This window comes from Stigmatopora nigra, chromosome 12 (genome assembly GCF_051989575.1).
Source record: "Stigmatopora nigra isolate UIUO_SnigA chromosome 12, RoL_Snig_1.1, whole genome shotgun sequence".
NCBI lineage: Eukaryota > Metazoa > Chordata > Actinopteri > Syngnathiformes > Syngnathidae > Stigmatopora > Stigmatopora nigra.
The window spans coordinates 8,484,694-8,510,177 of record NC_135519.1 but is presented as its reverse complement, the minus strand read 5'-3'; the positions used below and the strand labels follow the sequence as shown (position 1 = coordinate 8,510,177).

Here is a 25,484-nt window from a genome sequence, read left to right as displayed (position 1 = left end):
ACAATATACATATAATTTGTGCATGGAAGTCTTAAATAAAACACGTTCTTAATTAATTCCCAACATAAGATATATTGCTTTGAGTTTCAGCCTCCCGCTGTTTTTGCATTCATCTTGTAATGAAAGTTGGTTCTTCCCTGCCTCTCTGTGGTCCTTTGGACCTTCAAGTAGTATAAGGAAGGCCTTGATAGTTGACTACATGTTTGAGATGCCCCCTCCTCCTCACAAACATTAAATAGCTTCAAACGTAAGGGATCCTGATCAATGCTTCAAGTGAAGGAAGCATAGCAAGAGCATGAGATCAACCCCTGGATTATTGAGCCATTGTCTGAAAAGCAGCACTCTCCACTTATCAGAGCAGGTATAATACCAAAGGAACACTATTCGGATTAAGTGGTGCCCCTTTCACATAAGCAACAAGTGACAAAGGAGGAGACTGGGCAACTAACCTGCTGTTTAGATAAAGGTACTTTATCAGCTCTAATAATTGCTAACCGCCTCTTCTGCCGTCCCATTGTCCACTGACAAGTGCTTCTTAGCCTTGTTCTAATTGCTGACAGATTTGATTTTTTTTTTTGCAACAGTAAGCGTTCTGTTTGTAGCCTTTACATTCAAGTAATTACTCACCCCTCGCTCCCCACTGGCACACATTTTGTCCTCAGGTTTTTTCTAAATCTTTCTCCTCCTTCCCTAAAATGTCTTTCATCACACGCTTCTACAAGATTTAGTTTAAGTTCAAACACATTTTTGTGGGTTGATTTAACAGGCTTGTTTATATCAAATTATCACAAATACAATGTTAATGCTTGCTTGTGGGTGTCGAAAAAGCAGATTACTCATGAGGAACTGATCAATGCTAGTTGTAGTTTTCCGCATGAAACGCCAACATTTTTTTTCAATGAAATCAATGTAAAATTATGAATAAAAGTAAAGTTATAAATAATAAATATTTGATTCCCATCAAACCAAAAAATAAGATGTCCACATGGTATGTGGATGCCAGGTCTATACGATAATTATTGTATAACTTCTTAATTTTTTGATTAAAAATTATCATTGCAATTTTGCATCAATCATACATGTGCTTTGGTACATTTGTTTTATATCACATAGATTTTTTAGTTTAAATAAAATGCTAGATAGAAAGGGAATTCAGTATAGTACTTATTTTGCTTCCCTCTATATTGGGGGGCAAGGAATGCCTTCTTAGAACATGCAGGCTGCATTTATTAAGAGAGGAGCTAGAGGGCTCACTCCAAAAGCGGCACATGAGGGAGAGCCTTTGTCAACACTACATTAAAATGCCAATTAGGCCACTAACAAAAGTAACCCTTATTTTTCACTTAATGCAATTAGTCATTAACTGTGATTCTAAGTTCTACATTTATACAGGATCCTTTTCTCTGCCAATTATTCATAGTTTCATGTTCATAAAGCATTCACAGTTTCAAAGCAAACATATTTTCAGTGCTGGCGTCTGTGTTAATCATCCAACCCACACATTTCATGGATTAGTCATTCACATTGCATGAAATATGAGACAGGGTGAAGCTTTTCCTACTGCGTTTGCCCATTATCAAGAATATTTATATTGCAAGGTTGTGTTTGTATACCGTATATATTTAAACATACTATATTATATACACACACGCCCACAAACGTGCCACTTTATATAACTACATTTGGATGTGTGTACAAATATATAAAAATATATATATTGCCAAGTAGTACATATATATTAAGAGAGCAAGACAACAATAAACTCTAATCCCACAACAAGCAGCTCAGATAATTATGAATTTCATGAATAATTAACAAATACATTAATATGTAATCCATCTTTGCACTGATGTATTTCAAACAGCTCTTTTGAACACCAGGGCATATGATGAGCATCAAATTGACATTTTGTGGTGGAAAATAGCACATTTTGGACAGGGGTGGGAATAGAACACACCCACACATTAAAGTTTTGCATAAATAAGAATAGTATTTTTACCATTTTCAGAATTGAAATTATGAGAACATAATCAATTGAACTGTGTAGGTGAAACACTCAAAAATAATGATCAGGAAATCAATATTTTAGCGCATTCGAGTGCGCCATAGTCGATCTCTTCTCCACTTTGAGTTCCATGTTTAGCCTTCCTAGGTCAACCCCATGAGCCTTCTTTTCTAACATTGTAACTTTTTTGCAACTTTGTCTTACCATAAACCTTTGAATAAGAAGTAAGACATTTACATGAATAGAAAACTATCTGTGAAAAGATATTCTAAAAGAAGTTTTTTTCAATATCTGGAAGCACCAACTGTGCATCACAAAAGGTCATGAGCCTCAAATTGCCAATCAGACATGGCAGCTCAGTTTAATGTCATCTGACTAACCTTTTGTGGTTGATATAACGCAAGGATTAAACAATATTATAGCATCTCTCCATCATTGGCCTTGACCTTTGTTGTCACACTGACAGTGAGAAAATGATCTAGTCATCAGTGTGTCACCCACAAACAGACACAAACGTATATAATTTAATGTACAGTAGCATAGATATCTCTGTGAAAGTGCATAACATGATAAATTTAATTTTCCAACCCAAAATAAATGTGCTAAGTATACACATTTTTGTGGCACTGTCATAAAAATATCAATGTAAACAAAATTTGCAATTTTGGAATGTGTCTGTTTGAGAATTAAATAATTGACTTCATTAAAAAGGGAAGATAGGGTACTTACAGTTGCCTCCTGTTGACATGGGGTCACTTCCTGCACATTTGGACATTTCTGGGTCACTTTCCATTGATTTGGAGCATTTTTGAGTCACTTTATGGTATTTTGGAGTTAATACTTCTTGCAAATATTGTGTAATTTTCCCCCTGTAAAGTAAGAAGAGATACCATTTCAAATTTGAAAGCTTAGATGTTATTGGAAATAATTTGTATTTGTTTTATTATAATTGCCTCATTTCTACACAACAGTTAAGTTTAAGGGAAAATAAAAAAAGAAAAGAAAAACACACAATTATAATGAACAAGTGGACTATGAAATAATACAACTTTAACATGTGGGGAGCATTGCAGAACATCCTACATTTAACCAACTCTTTGAATTGCAAATAATTCACAGGTACAAATGTTAAGAAAAAGCACGAAAACCGCATTTCACATGGTGTGGCAAAAATCTAAACATCTGGCAGACACGTTAACTCATATGAAGTTAGCGTATAAGGAAATGACAGTGTGTCTGTGACATGCTTTGGCTTGCAAAAAAGAGCACGAAGGATGTTGAAAGACTAGCAAAGTATCTCACCTGCTTAAAAAAATACTCCTGGGAACAATGACTACAGATACACAAAATTAATCCTGAGACATTTAATGTGAGTCAGAGTCACACTCAGACATACACACACATGCGTGTTGACCCATAAGTGATCAATCTCTACAAGGCCAACTTTCCCTTGAAATAACCAAGGAAAAAATGCATTGATATAAACACTTTTTACACAATTTTTTAATTGAATAAGAAACAAAATGCACCACTTGCTCATTTCCAGTCAAAAGCATTGCTTTAAATCTAAAAAAAAATCCATTTTTTTGTGTTTTAATTTTGGCCTGAGTAAACGACTGTCATTGAACGCCAGTATAGTTTAATCTGTTTTTCAGCATGTAATGTGAAGAGAAATAAATAGCATCTTCTACAAATGTTAGAGTTCCTAATATTGGTAAATTACTTAAATATCAGAATGGCATTAGTTTGTTGTTGGATTCATATTTATAAAATGTATTGCCTAACAATTCAATCACAATACAACTACTGTAGAACACTTTTCAAATGTAAAAACATGCATTGCACATGTAAGAACCAGTACTCCTCTTTCTTCAAGCTTGGTTATGGTAAAATGCTATATTTATGGCTGGCTCCAGCTTGTCCTGATTCATTCCTTAGCTATGCTGCTTGCTGTACATATGCCTAGACATCTGGGGGATTTATTTTAACATATTGAGCTTCTGTCTCCCTGTAAAGTGCAAAACTTATTTTACTAACAATATTTCTGCTATTGTGTTGTTATTACTGCTATTAATTTCGTATAAATGGGGTACCATGTTGGGTATAATATAATAAATAATCATAAAATGTAATATAATATGTAAATATATTTAAAATGTTAATTGGAAATGTTAAGTAACTTTCAAACCTAAACAGAATATAGCACAAATAAATAAATCCAGTTTTATTTGTCTGTGTATACTCGTTACTACTGACTGTACCTTTCCATACTCATTTGATGATGGTACTGAGGTGAACACTCTTAAGAGTGAAATTGTTCATTTCATTTTTAATGTAGGCAAATTGCTATAAAAATGAAGAGAATGAGTAGCTGTGTGGGATGTTTAGCCTCGTAGAAATTGATAATAAGATGATTCCATTCTGCTTCTAGCAATGAAGGTTTGTAATGATACAGCCCACTCTATTTTTCTTCACCAGTAAAAAAAATGTGATGGCATCCAATACTTAAAGTGTTTTTTTAATTATGTTGTACATGCTGGCGGATTGTATATGCAGATGGTCGAAAAACAAATAAATAACGTTTCCAAACAGAGGTTGCACATTTAGTTGTAGATTTGTAGGGGAACGCTATCCTGTTGAGTAACATAAACAACAATTTGAAGTGCCTCATTTTCAGCCCATTAACTTTACACTTGAGTAAGCTATCTGGAATGTAACAGCCAATGTCATTAGCAAAAAGAAAACATTAATTTATTGGGTCAGTAGCAACATTACTCCCCAAAAATGTCTGACTATATAGAATACTAACTGTTTGTTGCAACTCATTAAAAAAGCCATTCAGTTGGATGATGATCATTGGGTTGACTGTTGTTTCTTTTATTTTCCGTGTAAGTGATGGGTCAATCTTTTGCATTTGAATTGAAGACATTTCCGCATTTTACAGGATTAAACTATGTTGAAAGTAACCCCCACTCACGTATTCTTTTTGAGGTTAAAAGGTGGAAGTGAACACTTTTAGGGAGTCGCCAGGCCCCGACTTAGTGGCCTGTCTAAGCTCTGCTCTTCACACTGGAATTGCATTGCACATCTGCATCCATATATCAATGAATTTCCACAAAAAAACATTCCTGAAAGCAAAAGCGGGGATGATTTGTGCGCCTCTCTCCTTTTTTCATTGAAATTTATACACGATCCAAAGTGATCACTGAACTAAAAGCTAAAGGCCTTTTAAATCAGTCAGTCTTGCAGAACTTGTAGATCACCTCCACATTTCGAGCATAAATTTAGTACCTCCCACCAGCAGATGGTCAATATGAGGTTAGACATGATTTTGAGGACTTAATAAATGTGATAGAACATATTGTATGCTGTGTAATTTTAAATATAATAGTCTAAACCACAGCCAGGTGCAGAATAGAAAAGGTCTGTCCTAAGGGGGATAAAATTGTTGAGTATTTAGGCTTCATTTTGTGAGCTGAATCATTCATATTTTAGACAGTTTATAACCTTTTGAGTAGGTTTCTTAGAAACTAATCTCTAATGTAGTGATTTAAGTTAATTTAGAACCATTTCAGGGATAGTGGCCATGAAAGAGGATGGCTTTTCAGTGGTTGTTACTTTTAACAATTACAAATACATAAAGGGATATTTTTTTAATTTAAAATATATATTTTGTATAACCTTTAACCTTTTATTTAATATTTTGTCCCATTAACAATCAATCTGGTATTTTTATATTATTCTTTTTATCATAAAGACATTCCAAAAATATACAATGGCAGTAAAAATACATGAACAATTAAAATAAACCATTTTAAATTGATTTTTTAAGCTCAATGCATGTCATTGTGGGCGATAGATGTCCAATTCATTTAAACTGGGAAGACTGGCTGTGAATGGTCATCTTTCTATGTCATTGACAGCATTAACCGTCCCATTTTCTATTTTGACAAAATGGATTGGACATCCAGCTCTGTCGAATGGTAGCCAATCAGTTAAATAAGTACCCTGTAAGGGTTAAAAAGGGTTATAGTTCTCTCACTTGATGAGAATAAGAAGGTAAGATTATTCCGATTAGGTGCTGCCAATATTTCACTAACCTATCATTCAGTGGAATACTAAATAAATAACTATCAACAGTGTTTGATAAACCACCTAGCTAAAGCCTCAGCCTAGTTGTGTGCACAATCGTAGTGGATGCCACCACGATAAAACCAACACACTTGTGTGTTTGGTTAAGATGTACTTGTCAAGTGGGCTGACAATCACATCTGTGCGCATTCAAGGGAACCTCTTATCTGTGCCTCCATGTCCTACTCAGGAGACATAAGCACTTACGATGTTTGTATGATTTTGCTCTCAAGAAAAGTACACACATCCTGTCACACACGTGTGTATGCAATGTACTTATGGTTAGACAGAGGTGGTAGAATTACTTGCACTATTTTATACTTGATTTAAACAAAAAAAGAACAAATTGTGGTTAGTGGTTAGCAAGTCGGCCTCAACGTTCTGGGGTCCAGAGGTTTAGATCCAGATCGGTCCTCCTGTGTAGAGTTTCCATGTTCTGGGTCCTGTGTGGGTTTTCCCCGGGTAGTCCGGTTTCCTCCCCCATTTCAAAAACATGCATGGTAGACTGATTGAACATTTTTAATTGCCCCCAGGAATTGAGTCTGAGCATGAATGGTTGCCTGTCTCCTCGTTCCCCTGCCTTGTGCCTGAAGTCCGCTGGGATAGGCTCCAGCAACCCCTGCGACCCTTATGAGGATAAGCGGTTCAGGAAATCGAATGAACAATAATAAAAGTTGATCATGTGTCAACCACCCATCCCCACCACTGTTTCATGCGTAATAGGTCAAAAATAGTATTTAAAGCAGTTCAAGTTTGCCATTACATTGTCAAATTACATTTGAACTTCAAATTATGTAAATTACCTGTTTTGAAGTGAGTTTTCAGTGGCAGTCTTTGTGGTATTTTGAAAAACCTCATTTTCCTTCAATGGTTTGCTCCTTCATGCATCTCCATGCAGTACGCCAAACAGTTATCTGCACACAGAACATATACCTTATTTCTTCATCCATCACATTAATATACAATCCATGGGAAAAAAAATGAATCAATAAATATCAATTTAGAAAATCACACAACTGCAAGTATAAAAAAGGAGTAAAATTGAAGATGTACGTTTTAAAATGTAGTGAGTGTAGGACACACCATTTTAATGAATGTATATACAACCTGCAGATAGAGCCCACATTTAATAATTTAATAACCTGATTGATGACTCCTTAAAATGCAGTGTAATAAATAGCAATACCATTTGCTTCATATTGTATCAGTTTCATAACAACATGATATTATATTATTAAACTTACAATTACTGTTTAGCATGCCAGTGAGTCCTGCTGGGCGTTTTGCTGTACGCCTGATTGGAGCAGCTAGCTGATGTATTTCCTGAATAACTGCCGGCATGAGGTGGAAGTGACGCCAACCAGGAAGTCTTGCTCATATCTACACGACAGCAGTATTTAGCAAAGAGCAACAACTATAATTTTAACTCATTTTATATTACTGTCATCTCCAGTAAAGTAACAAATCAAGACACTCCCATAATCTGTGTATCTATGGAGCAGGAATATGTTATACATTACAGTGTCGTTTTGATGACTTCAAGGTAAGAACCATTCACTTAGCTCAGTGTGAACTGCTAACACGGCACCTCTGCCAAAGCTAATATCTTTTGTTTTATTGATTAAAACATCAGTAAAATAAGATCGCGTTTTTTTCTTGATTCGGTTTTGAGTTTTAATACTCCTGTTGTCTTGAGTTGATTGGTAAACGTTTATATATTGTGCAAAGTCAGGTTAATGCAGGGGTGGTCATGTCCGATTCTATAGGGCAGTCCAGTCTGTTTTCCATATCACCCTCCTCTACCTTACCTGAATCAAATGATCAACTCATCAGCAAGCTGCCCAAAAGCTTCTTACCGATCCCGATGCTTTGGTTCAGGTGTGTTGGTGGAGGGAGACATGGAAAACAGATTGGATAGGGGCTCTGGAGGACTGGACTTGGCCACCCCTGTGTTAAAGAAACGACAGAAAATCATACCGAGTCATGTAGTGTATTGAATCATTAAAGCCCCCTTTTTGTAAACGTAATTTGCTGGATGATTTGTGGCTACATAAAGCCTTTACTAAAATAAAATAAAAAAACTACATTTAACATTAACATGCCAATATGCAGAGCAGGCACGATTTACTGGCAGACCATCATGTGGCTATACTCTTCTGGGACCATGCACTGCACCATCATCACAACTATCTCTATGTCCTCAAAATGGGTCTTAACTGACCATAAAGTTGAGTTTGAGAAACAAATATCACACTGAGGCAAGTCAGGTGACTAAGGAGGCTGCTCATCAGATGCTCTTTCATGCCACTGTGAAAGGATGTTTTATTATAGAAAGCATAAGAATATCATGTATGTCTGTCTTAAATATGGCCAATTAATGAAACAATTCATTTTTATTTTGGGGGTTTGAAATAAACCTCTTGTGGGCTGGTGGCGGACTTTATACAATACATACATTGCGATATTCTTGTATACGATAGTTGGTTACTTTTTTGTGCTAATGTCTATTTACATTCTCTCCCCTACAGATGACTGAACAACAGCTTGGATATTTGGGATTGCTGCTTTACGTTAATGTGCCTTACTAATCTTCCACCTTATGTAACTTTAGGGATGGAACACTAACTTGAAGAAAAGAAAACATTCTTAAATATGTTTGTTTCATGTTACATGCTTATTTCTATAACACTATAAAAGTCCAATTGCATACCAATACGGAACATGTCACTAGCTGAGCAGTCTCAAAAGTGGTTTCCAACTCATGTCCAAGCTACTGCTCTTCAAGCTGCTAATTTACAGCCCAAGGGCAAAAATGGCACCAATGACGCATATACCATCATTCAGCTGGGCAGAGAAAAGTACTCTACAACAGTGGCGGAAAAGACCCTCAATCCTGTTTGGCGAGAAGAAGCTTCCTTTGAACTACCAGGTTTACTTTTGGATGGCAACCTCGAAGTCTATGAGCTGTTGTTTATCGTTATGCATCGGTCCTTGGTTGGGCTGGACAAGTTCCTTGGTCAGAGATCTATCAACCTCAATGAAGTTTTTGACAACAAGCAACGACAGAAAACTGAGTGAGTATTCAGAGTATTTGTTTAGTTAATGATTTGTCTATGAACCTTAACAGACACATGTGCCAACCTGTCATTAATAGCGCTTTCTTGTGAGATAGCTTTATCAGTACTTGCAGTATTTGGTCACCCACCAATTGTTTAAGTTCTCAAATGAAGAATCAAAAATGAAAGTTAAACGTAACGCTAGACGTAATCACCCAAAAACTCCCGGGTACGACTGTGTTATAATTGCAGTTATAGGGTAATCTAACTGATTTGTTTAATTTTGTCCTGAAATTTATACTAGTGTATATATAAAACATCAACCAAATTGGATCTGTTGTTAATTAGCTCACCAACATGGAAATACTTTAGCACTTCCCGTCTGCTTGCCAGTTTGGAGAAATGCAGTATGTTATAATCAGTGTGAAAGTGGGACATATTTTTCTTCTTTGAGCCTGAGCTGATTTGCTTCAAGGCCGTGGACCTTTTCAGCTGGGCGTCGGTAATGGATATGGCCCGTGTTGCTCTTCGGCTCATTCCCACACTGCGTGCAAGTCTGACAATGACACGAGGAGCCTAGATACTATGACCGCATTTTGCCGTCTCTGTGCTGCATTTGTACTGCCCATTTGTGATGTTTTTGAATTGAGATATCAGGGAGGAAAGACTGTCTCGATATCTGAGCAAGCAGCCTTAATTATCGCACACCTGTGTTTGTTGATTGTGAGGAGTTTCCCAGCGGTCCAGGGGCCACGCAGGAGGATTGTGGTTCCAAGCATAGGGAGGTTTATCTTGGCCTTGAGACACACTTGAGCTGCAGTGTCGGCCCCATTGCGGTGGCATGCTGTGGCTACTGATCTGACCGAGCATGGCGTGCAGCCTGGGAAAGGGACCCTTCATGATTTGGCTACTGGGCCATGAGCTTGATGGTTTAGAATACTGCTCAACAGCTGCAGTCCTGCCTACAGTCATTGATTCCAGAGACTCATTTCAATAGTCTTATTCATTCATTCATTTTTCCTACCTCCTCACCTCACTGCTGGGGCATATCCCAGGCAAATGTGGGCAGAACGCAGCAGACATCTAGATTTGTATGCCAGCCATTTTTTATTGCTGTTTTTTGGGGTATTCTTTTCATTCGTAGTACTTATAGTGAAATAAATCAGACGTTCATGTCTGTCAATGGCAGCCACTGAGTTGAATAATTCATCTATAGAGGGTTAATGCCCCAATTGCTTGTCTTTGCAGTTCTGAACAAAGACCAGATTTGTGCTAATGCCACTTTATTTTGAATGCATAAATCCCATTACCTCCAGTTGAAAATGCAGGGAGGTTAAATGAATAGAAGACAAAAAGGAAGGCTGAAATATTTATATTCAAGATCATCCTATTTCATCTATTCTGTTTTTGAATGACATATTACATTCTCTCAATATCAAAGGATTTGAGCCTCTGAATTGGTGTCAAGATTTTGGATTAGTATGCTCAAATTAACCGTGTATCATATTTGAATTCTGCTTAAATGGATATTCAACATAGATAAAACATTCTTGTTTTCAACAATATGGCCCCATGGAATATGCTAAGCATTCTCATTTTGTGTTTTAGCTGGTACACCTTGCAGTCCAAACCATCGAAGAAGAAGAAGGAGCGGGGACGCATTCAAGTCAGCATTCAGTTCATGCGGAATAACATGACAGCCAGTATGTTTGATCTGTCCATGAAGGAGAAACCCCGCTCGCCTTTTTCTAAACTTAAAGTCAAAATAAAGGGTCGGAAACATGACAGTGACACATCTTCAGCCATTTTACCTCGCTCTGTAGCATGTGATTCAGATCCTAATTATGATCCAGCTGCCACACTACCGCGATCTCAGCCTGAGACCAAAGCCAAGAGATCGTTACTTTCTGGTGCCCAGAAACTCTCTGCAGCCCATTCCATGTCAGATCTTATTGGGACACACTTTCGGCCAAAATTAGACTCCATGAATTCCATCGAAGAAAGTGGTGAGTACATTTTCTTCTTATGTACAAATTTGTAATTCATTAAATACAGAAATGCAGATTTTTTGGTAGCAATGTGTATGTTACCCTTTCTATGATGCATAGCATATTTCCGAATACTGTGGCTGAACGCTGAAACCATTTCTTATTTAAAATATTTGCTATATTCTGTTTATATATAGATTTTTTTCATGTTGATTATGTTTCGAAACATTATTTAAAATTCTTCATCTGTATGGTTACACAAATATTTTTTGATATTTATTTGGTGCAACATTTCAACAATGAACAACATGAGATCACATTAATCAAGAAATTATTTTTTACGAAATGCAGAAAATCCAATTTTACTTCAGGTAAAGTGCCATTTTTTTTTTTGATGAATCATGCAGCGGTATTGCTTTTTGGCTGCAGGCACAGCTGCTCCTCACAGGCGTTCTCAGAGTGAGGTACCAGGCCTCCAAGACAACGAGGCACACGGTGACCCTTTTGCTGATATCAGTGACACCCTGCCACAAAAGTATGCCACGCTCCCACGCAACCGCAATCCCTTCGAGGGGGATCAAGGGCAGCTGTGGGACAAGCCCAAGGAGAAAAAGGAGAAGATCAGTCTACTGGAACGTATGACTGGAAAGAAGGATGGCCGCAAAACCAGCAATGGGGGTCGTTTGGGCAGTTCAGGCAGTTCAGGAGACCTGCGCTCCCCCAACCCTTTCAGTGGCGATTCACAAATGCACTCTAACCCTTTTGGCTCAAGGTAAAAACCCTTCATAATGTAGTCAACTGACAATACTATTTACTATCAATACCATACATTTCAGTAACCTTTGCATTCCCATGGCCATAAGACAGATCTCAGTTTGAAGGGTTGTTCAGGTATTCCCATTAATGTTTCTCTTGTCTGTTGTCAAGTGTTTTTGTTCCATTGAACCTGTTATGTCTTCCTGGCATCCGTTGAGAATTGAGGAACACTAAGGCTAGCATCATTCTTTATCAGAATTGAAGGTGTCATTAGAGGCTCTTTAGAGAGCTTTGGCTTGATAACAGAGCCCTCTGAGCAATCATAATGAGATCCTCTAAAGTGATAGACCACCTAATTAACCACTTATCTTTATAGACACATCTTAAATGTGGTCTTTTCTTTCAGAAGCATTGGTCAGCCGTAATGCTCTGAATTTATACATTGAAAGAATTTAATCTACAAAATTAAATCAATCTCAACCATCACAGCTGTGTGTTGGGGAAATAGTCTTTTTCTGTACTCAAGTATTCAAACAAAGTGTCTACAAGAAGTCAATGCCTCTGCCTCCTGACACTTGTATGCATAATTTACTGACTTTTCCTTTTTGATTGCTTTTCAGTGACAAAAAGCCATTTGGAAATAAAGACCTCACTCTGAACCAAAGGAGCAGAAACCTCAATGCCACGAAAAATGTGAGACAATTCAGAACGTGAAACCATGATTTCTCATGCATCTTCCCTGCGTTTACTTGAGCAGAAAATGCAAGAATGGACTTGCAAAACGTTGACACTTTGTAATAGAGAACAAGCCTCAAGTCACATTTGATGCAACAGCTGGTGACATTGATCCTTGTGGCCTCTAAAAAATTCAGATGTGCTATTCAACTAATTAGCAGCTGCACGCTCATCATCATGTCTGCTCTGAATATGAAATACTTAACTGCGAAATATTCATGTAGTTAGTTGAGTTCTATGGTTTGTATTTGAAGGTAGTTGAGAAAAGAGGTAAAATTGACTCCTGTCGCTTTGTTTCATTTACACAAAACTTCTACCTTATCTTAGAGCCCATGTTTTCAGAAAATTTTATGTCTGCTACTTCCCAGCAAAATTGGTATCTATAGCAATAGCTCAAGGGATGCCTAAATGAGAAAGGGGATGCTGATAATGGCTTTCGTCACCTTTCTGTGTGAGTGTTGAGGTCTGTCATTATCCACACGTGCCCTATGCACATGCTGCACTGGCTTGCAGAAATGGCAGCTCCCATTTCCTCCTCTTCAAGGCCCTAATTAACCACATGCACAAGCGTGGAGAGGATAGCACACACATTTCAAAGGATGAAGCATTTAAATTCTCAAAGCTGAGCTCATTAGAAACGGTAATGACACAACTGGAGAATGGCAAATGCACGTCTTATCTTCTCCAACTACCTATTGTAGAGAAACGGTAATCATTACTTTGCCAGTTCATTGTCAAATTCAGACTTTTGCCCCCCTTTACTACCCTAAATGACAACCAAACATCCATTGCAATATGGTGGTCAGTTTCCTTCCCCTGCGCCAAATGGTCCACGGATGTTATCTATTGGTTTGTTGCACATTTAATCTTCAGTAGTCAAAATCTTTGAGAATTTCTATTCCGTCTCCACTCTTCCCAGTAGCCTTTGTGCTTTTAAAATGATAAGACACCTGGCAAACGGTCCAACTCTGAACCATTCTGTATTGTCCTTACCTTGCAGTGGTCACATGATTGAGGCATGGGAGTGCAGTATGATAACTGTGGTATTTTAAACAAAGTCAAGCCTTTGCTGTGCTATCGATTTTGCGGGAGGGTGGCTTGGCATTAGACTGATAAAGGACTCCCTCATTAAAAACGATTACCAGCCCCCGTTCTCATCCAAGATCTGCCCCAATTTTTATATTATTTTTTTGGAAATGGACATTGTAGGACTGGTTTCACACAGAATAGTTTAAATCCAGACTACAAGTTTCACTTATGGTAGAATCTAAGGCTACGTTTGCACTGCAGTGCTCGAAACACAGTTCATACATTTTGCTGATTCACATTCTTTTGTGTATCCTTTCACATTGCAAATACAAATGCTACTTGTACTTTTTTTGCTGGTTTCGCTATTTTACTATAACAGACCATGGTTTTGTGATCCAGATACCTTCACGTGATATCACGAATTACAATTTTTTTCTGCATATTGCAAGAACTAAATTATTTCAACTAGCTTTTATGAGCCACACTATGCCAATGATAAAGCTGACACAGTATAAATTGGTAGCTCAATTTGAGTTCATGACATGAAAAGTTGAAGCATATTTTTTTATTGTTGTCCTTTTTTCCTGTCCAGGATATGCTACAGGGGAGAATGGAACCCTATAGAAACTTGTCCTTTGAGGAAGTGGTGCAAGACCTCATCAAGCATAAAGAAATTGTAAAAAAGAAAGATACCCACATCAGAGAACTGGAGGACTACATTGATAACCTGCTAGTACGTGTCATGGAGGAAACACCGAGCATACTGCGGACACCCTATGAACCTAAGAAAAAAGCAGGTAAATTTAAGTAGAAAAGTTACCAAAAAAATACAATAGTTATGTCTGTCAAAGTAGTTAACAAATTGTCTTGCAGTTAACAAAGTGGAAGGAAAATTACTAGTAATTCTATATGAACGTAGAGTTTGTCCAGTTACATATTTCCTTTCAGAAACTTGAAATTCAACAATACTGGGCTCAGTAGGTACGTAAACAAAATGCTATTAATTAATTAATTTAAATCAAATACAGTTATTCCATACAGCTCTGATTTAGTTTCAGAGTTTCAGTGTTGGCACTTGTGTGCAACATTGGCCTATTTCTTAATCAGCTTCTGTCCATACAAACCTTTCAGGTTAAAAAAAAGAAGGCAAACATGTTTACTAGAAGCTGTGGAAGCTAGCGTATGCTGTTTATCAAAAAGTGATATGTGGCTTAAACAATTTGTAACATTTATGTTTACTCTTAAGCACACTTCTTAATTCAGCCACATTTATTCAGGCTGTTAATTCCAGCTGCTTCCTCAGCTTCAATTTCCTCTCGCCTATTTTTGTTTTAAATGAACAAATTCAACATTCTCAATATTGCGTAGTACTTTTTATTTTAATTGTGAAGACTATCATTTATTTAAAAGTTTTGCTGAAAAATTTTAACTGGAAATAATATTTGACGTGCAATAGTTTTTATTGAAGAATCATTCTTGGTTTTTTTGCTGGAATTTAACTACATTTTAGTTCATCTTACATTTTAATTAATTTGGGTATATACCCTTTTGTTACCTTTTTTTTCCACTAGCCTTCATCTCTTTCAAGGTATATTACTGGGGAGTACATAATGATTGACGCTAACACGGCTCTGTTACATTTGAATTTTAAAATGTGTATGGTACTTTATGTAAAACTGCTTACTGTATCCCATTACCCTCCCCATGACTTATGTGGTATTAACACTGGTACTAAGAGGTTTGTATTATCGACTTATACAACAATGTATAACGGTTATTTGTTTAGGTTTTTTTATGTACTGAAAAGGCAGTAAATCACAGCACTTTGGTTGTGTCTTTTGAAGAGTTAACACAATCAATATAACAGTGTCTTCATACATTCAGTAAACCCAAAACTATTCGATGAACAAATTGCCACATCTTTTTCGCTGAACGGTAGGGTTACATTTTTTATTACTTTAAGAAAAGCAGCTTCATTTTGCAAAGTGTTAAATTATGTGTTGTACTGTCATTATAGTGGTTTTACACCCAAGGGTAAATTTGAAGTCTTAAATCACCTGTATGATTGTACCATTCCTGCGCTATGTATTCCGTTTTTTTCTGTTTACGATACCAAAAAAAATATTAGTTGGGCAATCAAAACTGGGTTTTGTTACGTTTACAGTAGTTCTTTTATCTGAATGTACAGAAAGCCAAACTCTAGTGAATGTATTTTAGTTCAAATGCAAAATGTCTCATCACTGAACCTTACTTGCCTTAGTTCCAAAGACCTTATTTAGTTAGATTTATTTTTACTTTCACAATTGAACTTCCTTATTCTCGTCTTAAATGTGATCAAACATGGACAACAGTTTGATGTGTTTTCTCTGTTTGAGCCACATCCAAACTTAACCATTAGTTGTTGGGATGGTGGTTTGAAGCCAGGCTTGATTTAAATTAAATTTTCTTCTTGGCTTATGTCGTCGGATAAAAGTAAATACACTTATACCATTTATTTATACCAATGCGATACGATGTGCATAGAAACAAATTGAGTTTTGTTGAGTGATTTAGCTTTTAGTACTTTTGTAGCATGAAGACTGTACTAAACATGTAAAATCAATTTTCCAATTTATATAATCCCCTCACTGATTGCCTTCTAATATGTGCTCAAGTGTTACCTCTGGTTATGCACTTATCCTACTACTTTAAGTGTGTATGTATAGCTAGCAAGTTAAAAAGGACCTTAGTTGCAGGTAGTATTGTTATCACTGCAATCAATCTTTGTATTATCTGTCCCCCTCTTTTGGGAAAATTTACTGCTCATTTTGTTGTGCTTGAAAATATTTGACAATGTATTCTGTAGGGATTTACAAGTGCAGTAAAAAAACCCTTACTGTAAAAAATTCAACACCTGTTTTCCATTCAAGGTAAATGTGACATAATATTAATCCTCAGGAATTTCAATTGTTCGACAACTCAGGCATTTTTATAGCTGGAGATGATCCAATAAACCAAATAAATCAATAGATTCCTATTAGCGTGATAGACAACAGCATGTAATTTATGCTTATTCCCACCAGGTGCCTGCAGAGTGAAGGCACGCAGCTTCTTTGTGTTCAGCTCAAATGATGAAATAGGAATATTAAGAATGAGATACATAATACATTGAACACATTTGAACCCTGAAGGGGATTTAGTTCAAATGAAAGAAAGTGATTGTGTTGTAATGAATTAATTTTGCCCGTCATTTTTTCCCCTTTTTAGCTTGATTGGTACGTTTGCTTCATGCTATACAATAATTTGGTTCCTTACTAGATGTCAGACTGCAACACGTAAATCTAAAATGAAAAGCAGTTTCAAATCATTTTCTAGCACAACATTCAAAGGCAGTGACTATCATTATGATTACTTTTTCTCAGCAGCCGCTTTGCATAATGTTTTTCATCCAGATAATGCCATTTTTTTGGATATGCAAAACACTAAATATGCTCCGAGGTAGTGTTCCCTTCAAAACTCACAACTGTTCCACACAGCCAATAGACACCCATAAAAAAAAGTTTGATTGATGTGTAGAATTGTGGGTGATTATAAAACCCTTCCATAAAACATTGCAAAAGTGAAGTTGAATTTCTTTACCACTTGAAGCGCTCTTTCCCTGCCTTGTATTATAATTTAGAAATATACTCGTATATTACTTTGTCTGACACAACAATTGAAGCTGCACTCTGAGATGAGTTAAGTTCACCAACATACTAGTGGTTTGGTTATTCCACACGTGTTCTAGTTCTTCTACGTTCTGTTAATAATCACTACATTTTTGTAAGGGGTGTTGGGGCCTTGTTTCTGCAAATGTATTTTCTAGACCACCTGCTTGGACTTTAAAAAATTACCTTTTCTAAAATGTTGGAGGTAAACTGACATATATTACATTAATATTTGCCTTTGGTGGCCAGTTTGAGGTTTTTAAACCAGCATGTTTTGAATCAAGGTTGTTTTGAATTTTTTGGGCGCAAGGGGCACTTGGAAACAAAATTGTGTTTGAGTTTAAAGTTCATAATTCAGAAATGCTCACTGTATGTCATGTGCCAATTGTAAAAGTTCTAAGAAAAAAAAGCTTACTCCTACTACAAATGGCAAAAAGTTGAAACTTTGAACTATTGCTGTTATTGAATACCCAAAACACTTGAGAGGCACAGGGAGGATTGTTCTGGTCTTTTCAATAAAGTCACTCTAAGTATTGATGACTCAGTGCTCACATACTTTTTAACCAATGCATAATTGTTTCAATTGTATTGTCCATTAACATATATCCCAGAAGAAAACATTCCTACCTGAAATATACTTTATTTCCTTCCAATTTTTCTGAAGTCATTATACTGGCTCTTGCATTTAAACCATGACCAATATGAGGTTTTTTTTTTATTTCCCCCTCCTGCCTAAACGAATTCTTCATTTTGTTGACCAAATCCCTATCTATTGAGTCTATTGAGATTTTAGTTTGATTGTCAAAACTCAACTCTTTTTTGCTCATGGAAGTTTAGAAACCAAAAAGTAGTACTTGTCTCTTTTACAGCCTAACACTCTAGCTGGTGACTATCACAGGTTAAAACCATGAACTCCAATTATTCTTTTGTACTGATGCCACCTGTAACAGAAAGGAAATAGCTACTTGTGAAAGCTGGGCAAAGTCACACACAATGCCTCTGAATGGTATAAAACAAAGACTATCACCTGTGCTCAAAGTTGATTCATTCTACATAAGTCATGATTAAATTTTCATCCTGTGTGTCAAGTTATCATCTCCCCTGGAAGACACTGGACACAAAAAAGTTTGTAATTGGGCTTTATGTAGGTGTCACCTGTTGTATTCATAAACTAATTGGCACACTCATTGTCGTCTTTACGCATTCATCATCTGATCAGATTACAACCATGGCAGCTTGTACGGCGCTGGCACGTGTCATTTGAGTGCTTCCCAAATTAAAGCCCATTAGACTCATGTGCATTATATCATATTGCTGTAATTTGAGGAAATATCCCCCAAAGTTGTTACGTAAGGGCCCAAATGTGGTACATCAGGGGTGCGGGAGGCAACTATAGGTCACCTGCACGCCTTTTAAATATGGATGGGCGTCATCGTGGCAGATCAGTGTCAGCATGCACGCGTCTGTGGATGGGATGGGCTCTGGTAATCATGGAGAAACTTGTTTCTGGAGAAATTTAGCAGATGGATGAGGTGTTTCTAGAGAAACGCAAACTTATGCAAGCAGCTGCTCTGGACTTGTTGTAGCGAGGGCCAGATGTCAAGGTTAACCCCCTTCAACTCCCCAGGGTGAAGACTCCACCCTTTCCTCCAATGCAGGACTCTTGTTGCATAGTTAGCTCATCTAAAAAGCTCAGCTGGTGCTTCAGATAAATCAGGTGTCAAACGTGCTGTTGATCCTAATGTTGGGTATTGTGTTGAAAGCATTGTTTCTTTTGATAGCTGCCACGCGTCTGGTATCAGGTGAACAAAGACAGATGACTACTAGAGAAAGGGAACAATGTGTCAACACCAGTGACAATCCAAGAGCTGTGTCAAAAACTCTGGTGTGATGCTTCATTTGCGTTGGACCTTTCAGAAAATTGTTTGTAGTTAGTAGAAAACATTTGATTCCTTTAAACCAGTTACTGAGGGTAATGTAGGTAATTGTGATGCTTATGATCAAAACAGTAATAAATACTAGAACATATTCATATATTGCCAAGTCCAGAATGTGTCATGGTCTAAATGAAATAGTTTTTGTTCCTGCAGTTCAAGCAACGCTTGCCTGTTCACCTTATATAACCATTCAAAAAACATTCTTCTTTAAACTTTTCTGACATTATGAAGTCAGAAATTTCACAAAGCAGAATTCAATTTAAGTGGAAAGCAGCAAGAAAGACTTACTGAAAGGAAAATTTATCAGCCTGGTGCTTACTGCTAAGATGAAGGTGTTTCATTTTCACAAGTGTAACAAAGTACAGTATATAAATAACAGCATATGATGCAGTATATAATAACCATGTCTGCCAAGTAGTGTCTGCTTTGTGGTCATCAGTGGGCTAACATCATCAGACGAGTGGCTTGCTGCTTATCTGAAGTGTACTATATTGTAGACAGAAGCCATTAAAAGTTTACTGCAATAGATTGGTAAAGCTATGCTAAAACTAGAGTAATTCAATCAATCAATCAGTCATCTCCAGACAGAGGAGCCTTGCTGGAATGCTGCTGGGATGCAGATGTACCAGCCAAAATCCTCGAGGGGGGGGAATTACTAGGCCATAAATCCCGGCGTCATTTTGACTGTGGCCTATTTCACGGTAAAAAAATGAGCGCAACTTGTTTTCATTACCCCATAAAAATGTGTTGGGTTGTGAAAAGCTCAACTAGCTCCGCACAGATTGAAACATGTTTTCATATAAACATACATGGCATTGAATCACGCAGACCTGCACCATGTTGTGACAAGCCTGTTTAAATGAATGATCTATGACATTGGAGACATGAGATTTAGGGCTCACAACAGGCCTGCTATGTTATTAATGAAATAAGATGATGAAAAATGAACATACAACTTGAAATACAATGATTGCAGAGCAAAAACAAAAACTAGTCAAAACAAGTCCACAGTGGAATGTGCTCTTTTAACGTATATTTTTGTAACTTCAGATATTAGTAAAATGCCAAGTGTTAATGACTGCTCTAATAAAACCTTTAAAGTGCAAGACAACATCTTGTATAAATTACATTTAATTTAACAGGCAGCTAAACAGACTGCCAAAGGCACATGATGCAACGCAAATATGATTCACCTAACAAGCTCGAACAGTCATCTTGCTCATGCCATACTTTAACGAGTTTCGTCAAAATTACGGTACAATAAAAAATAACTTTTATAGACCATAACAATCAATAAGATGTAGGTTTTATGATGACAAACGTTAGTCATCTAAAATAAATTATTGTAATATGTACCCGCAGGATAATTTGACCTATTTCATTCTGACCATTTTCATGTAGCAAACAGTCAAACATATCCTAGTCAACACAACCAGTGGCATCAGACAGTTGGCATCAAGTGGGCATCATTATTACTAATTAAGATGTCTGAATATGTTGTCTGGCTTCTCACTTGTCATTTGGAATGGGATTTTTTTCCATGAAGCTCTGAAAGTGCCAAAGTAGACAAGTTGAGGGCCTGAATGAAGGTAGTGACGATGCATTGTGTACCTATGGGCACACTGCAGCTCGGCTGGCATAAGTGGAACTGGCGCCTTTGGGTGCCAGCAGCTAAACAAGCTCAGGCTTGAGTGGAGAGTTTCTCATGTTTGGGTTGTGATCAAGCAAATGTCTTTGAGTGACGGGTTCCATGGTACCCCTTTACACTGCTGCATTCTCCAGTACTTTATTTGTGAGTGCAATAGACAGCCCTTTAACTCATTGGCTGCTGTTGAGGGCACAAGACATACAATACATTTTGAATGCGAGAGTCTGTTTTTACCATTGTTTTCATATTTTTACATTATTTCTCAATGAAATTGTATAAAGAAAATGATTAATAATAATCATCATATTTTGGGTAACAAATGTTAAAGCAAAGTATAACACAATATATATGACCTTTTCAAAGGTGCTCTAAAGGAATTTAATTTTGACCAAAATGAATTGGAAAAATAATGAACTACGCAACGTGTTGAAAACATTGTGTGATCGATTTGACATCAGTCACGCCACATACGCACAGCAAATAAACATATAAACACTGGAAACAGGAAAAAATAATCTAAGAAATGAAAACATGTCTGTACCTGTGCAATCTGTTTGTCTTCTATCGGCATTTTCCTCAGTCAATGAAAGGTTGTTTCTGTAAATGTTGCACACTTTACTGTGTGTAGCCAATGCATAAGCAGGTAGGTTTTTTTCTTTACTATTACACATAAGAAAATGAAATTCTTTGTTTTTTCACATTGTTAGACAGGTTTCCTCCATAGATGCCCTTGATCAAGGTATTTTCTTGTGCTTTAATATTGTGACCTACATGATCCAAATTATGATATGAGGCCTTTTTTTTAAAGGCCAAAGTTAGTCCTACAAAGTCTTACAGTTTCATGTTCATTTCTACGGTTTTCATAAATTTTCTTCAATATGTATTGTTCTAGGCTTTTATTTACAACCCCATATTTTTTAATAAAACTGTTTAATTGTAATCATTTCCAGAAGTGATTGAAATGTGTAAGCTTTCCTATGGGTGGGAGTTCACTTATATTGAATGATTAGTGTTTACTGCCTCCTCTCTGCTTACCATTGCAATACCTGCCAATGTGCATTCATCATTCTTATTGGTGAATCTCCCGTGACCTCACGTAACGCCCCACGTCCCATCTTTAGTCCGAGCGGAGAGCTAATCAGTCAGAATAACTGAAAACACTTGTGGCATTGTGCAAACTCTACTTTCTCTGCATGATTTAATGCAGGGGCAGGGAACCTATGGCTCTGGATTCATATGTGGCTATTTTGATGGGTGCATATGATTCACTGCTAACCTGTGAAGTAAAATTTGGAAACTGCTTGTGAGAGAGCTGAGTCCCGAACTCACCAATTGGAGCTTCACACCAATGCGTAGGGACTATTTATTAGTGTTCAACCAGCCTACCAAGCATGGTTTTTAGATGTGGGAAGAAAGCGGAGTACGAGGACAAATCCATACAGGCACATGAGAACAAGCAAACTCAACACTGGAAGGTCGAAAACCACCGGTGATTGGACCCATGATCTCAGAACTGTGAAGCGGACATGGTAACCACTCACTCACAGTGCCAAGGGATCTATAAGATATACACGTCTCCCTCCAACTGGGCTTTACATTACATATTATATGAAGTCTTGTTTAATCTACTTGACTTGGCTTCGAGCCATCTGGATTTGTTTTTGAAATGTATGTTCACTGCAGATAATTGTACTGCACTTTTCCAAACAGCTCATAGTGTTTGATTGACGTGCTGCTCTTGGCCATATGGGCTATCATCAAGAATTTGCATGCTCTTTTTCCTGCCTCCAATATTATTGACGGTATTCACTGTTTTGAAAGTCTCACATTGCTGTGTGAAGACCTAGAAGGCCTTGTCTTGGCTAGCGAACTTCCTTTATGGAGACTTTGTGTAGAACTCTTACAATTTGCAAGTGAGATGACTTTTCAAGCTTTGGAGAATTGCAGGTGGCGCAATTTGTCTCCCTGTTTTGATAAAGCTGAAGCACTGAATATTGGCAAAGTGTTGTTAAGGCTCAACATGTCTGTGGGTTCAGCGAGTGGTGCAATTAATTATGTCGCCTAAGTTTTGACACACATAATATTATGCTGTCACTCTCTTAGACCTGATGTCTTCATCCATCCCTTGGAGGTAATTTGCGGGTGTCTGTTAGTCGTCTACTCCAGAGTAGGAAAGCCTGATAGTTTGGAGGATTAAATGTATGAAAACATAAACAATAGTTAAAACATTCAATCTTCCCTAAACATGAGCATGTTAAATCTTGGAAAATGAATGAGACATTAAAGTATTATTTCATGACGTTAATTTATAATTTGAGGTCCACTATTTTTTCCTTCCATGGAAAAAATGACGGGATTGGGCTCTGCTACTTAAGCAAACTCGCAAATCTGCAACATTCCAGCTACTCTCCCTCTTGCTTGCTCTTCTCTCTTCATTCAATTGCTCTTCTATTCTGAAAAAGTATTAGTATTTTCTTGAGACGGCATTAGCATAATAACTCACGTTGAACAGCTAGGTGAATGAACACGTCGATGGCAGAGACTGAGTTAAATGAGTTCGTTCTGACAGGTTAAAGCTGTTTTTGACCAGACCAGTGAAGCCAGATCTGCGTTTTGAGAAAGCAGCAGTCGCAGACAAGTCTTTCAGTTTTTCTGAGGCATTCGTTTGAAACATGCAGTCCCCTCTCCTCATGCGTTGAACCAGAACCAAGTGGACTGAGCTCAGTCGGACACAAGAGCACCATTGTTCTTCGTATTAATCAAACTGAAGAACGGCAGGTAGCATTTCTCGAGCTCACCCCGTGCGCGCAGAGCCTGCCAGCCTTCATGAATAGAGTGCTTTTTTAGCTGGCAGCCATTGGCCATCGGAGCTCCGAGAGGATGTGTGTCTGTTTAATTAGTGTGATGAGCTCAGCAGAGTTTATGTGCAGTGTCAGACAGCAGGTATTAACCCCTTGAGTTTGACCCCGCGATGGGGGCGGCCCACCTCAATCTTGACATCTTTCTTTCCTCTGTTCTCACTTTCTTCCTCTTCATTGGCACACCCCACAACCCTTGCGAAGATAAGTGGTTCAGAAAATGAATGAATGAACTTCATGGGCATGTGAACAAGTCTTATGACTATACTGCTACATTCAGAACATGCACATATTTGTTTTCTCTCATTTTCTGAACCACTTTATCCTCACTCACACTCATATCTATGGGCATACTTAGAGTGTCCAATCAGCCTACCATGCATCTTTCCGGAATGTGGGAGGAAACCGGAGTACCCGGAGGAAACCCACGCAGGCAAACTCCACACAGGTGGATGTGATCTGGACTTGAACCCAGGACCCCGGAACATATTTGTTTTGTCTTTTCTTTGGAGGAGGAAACTCATACATGTATACACATATAATCAAAAAGCTGTCGAAATAGACTGAAATATAACACACATTCAAAGACGATAGTAAGTGTTGTGGCTTTCTTGCATTTGTTCCATAGAGAGCCGTCCGTGTAGCTGTCTCATAGATCATTCCAAGGCACGTGACTTTACACAAGTGTTAACATCACCCAAAGGCACTCTGTTTTAATGCACTTAACCACAGTAGTTTTTTACTTTAACAGCTTGGGGTGTTTGCTAATAACAGAATTGTTGGAAAACATAACTTGTCTTGTCTACCATCATAAAGTAGACGATTTGCTTATTGAATTACTTGTACTGTTATTGTATTCTCAATGTAATGGCTAATAATTCACTGAATGTGGATTTTAAACTTAAAGAGCACTTTGACTGATAAGTTACGGTAATGATTTAGGAAACATGTTTAGATTAACTCCATAAATGGTTAATTTGTGAGGCTGTCTGGTAATCTTGTCACTGCTTTTGTGGCTGAACCACAACAGATTTTTGTAAGAGGGAATCATAAGGACATTTTGTGAGACAGTGCAGAAACAATATCAAATTGAAAACGATAAGTTTCCTCTTTTTTTTTATAAGAAAATACAGTCCTCAGCATGAATAGAAAATGCACAATTTGAAACCTTTTTTTTTAAACCTTTATAAATTTTCCTCGTGTTTGTCTCGGGCAAATAAATGGTTTTACTCGCTAGGTGTCGTATAAACCGCTTTAGAGAAATTATGTTTCAAAAAAGACGTCTTTTCATCGTGACTTATCCTTTGCATTTTTGCGAAACCCACAATAGAAAATAGAAGAGTAATTCTGGATTTCCAAACATCACTACTGCCAGGAAGAATGTGAGTAACAAAGAAGTGAAGTCAAAGCATGTCAGCTTTCTAAAAGGAGTGTTTGCTACACACCCTCGGAAACCACTTTATTAATTGGATTTAGATATTTGCAAAATGATCTATTTAATGGGATTACCACTAGTATAATGATCTTATTTATGAGGGAAGCAATCCAAGCTTTGGGGCGGGCTGATAATACATTTCCAGCTCTTTGGCAGTTAATGTTGTGTTACAAGGGGAGATAAAGTTGAAGTCCCATTGTAAGTGAGTAGGTAGGTTTAA

At 37.3% G+C, this 25,484-nt stretch overlaps 1 protein-coding gene and 1 long non-coding RNA gene across 3 annotated transcripts in view; one reads left to right on the top strand and one right to left on the bottom strand.

Annotated features, from left to right (window-relative positions):
• The window catches only part of LOC144205310 (uncharacterized), a 39,454-nt gene extending 31,979 nt beyond the window's left edge, over positions 1–7,475 (bottom strand). The window contains exons 1-3 of the long non-coding RNA XR_013328057.1: positions 7,381–7,475; positions 6,940–7,050; positions 2,735–2,874 (exon numbers count right to left, since the gene is read on the bottom strand). This is a non-coding gene — a long non-coding RNA (uncharacterized LOC144205310). The remainder of the gene's footprint in view (positions 1–2,734; positions 2,875–6,939; positions 7,051–7,380) is intronic.
• Positions 7,471–25,484, top strand: part of rab11fip2 (RAB11 family interacting protein 2 (class I)) — a 40,776-nt gene continuing 22,762 nt past the window's right edge. For both annotated transcript variants that reach the window (XM_077729599.1, XM_077729600.1), the window contains exons 1-6: positions 7,471–7,679; positions 8,665–9,210; positions 10,801–11,198; positions 11,610–11,952; positions 12,557–12,629; positions 14,293–14,497. In XM_077729599.1, the coding sequence (XP_077585725.1) occupies positions 8,858–9,210; positions 10,801–11,198; positions 11,610–11,952; positions 12,557–12,629; positions 14,293–14,497 (1,372 nt within the window). In that variant the 5' untranslated portion in view covers positions 7,471–7,679; positions 8,665–8,857. The remainder of the gene's footprint in view (positions 7,680–8,664; positions 9,211–10,800; positions 11,199–11,609; positions 11,953–12,556; positions 12,630–14,292; positions 14,498–25,484) is intronic.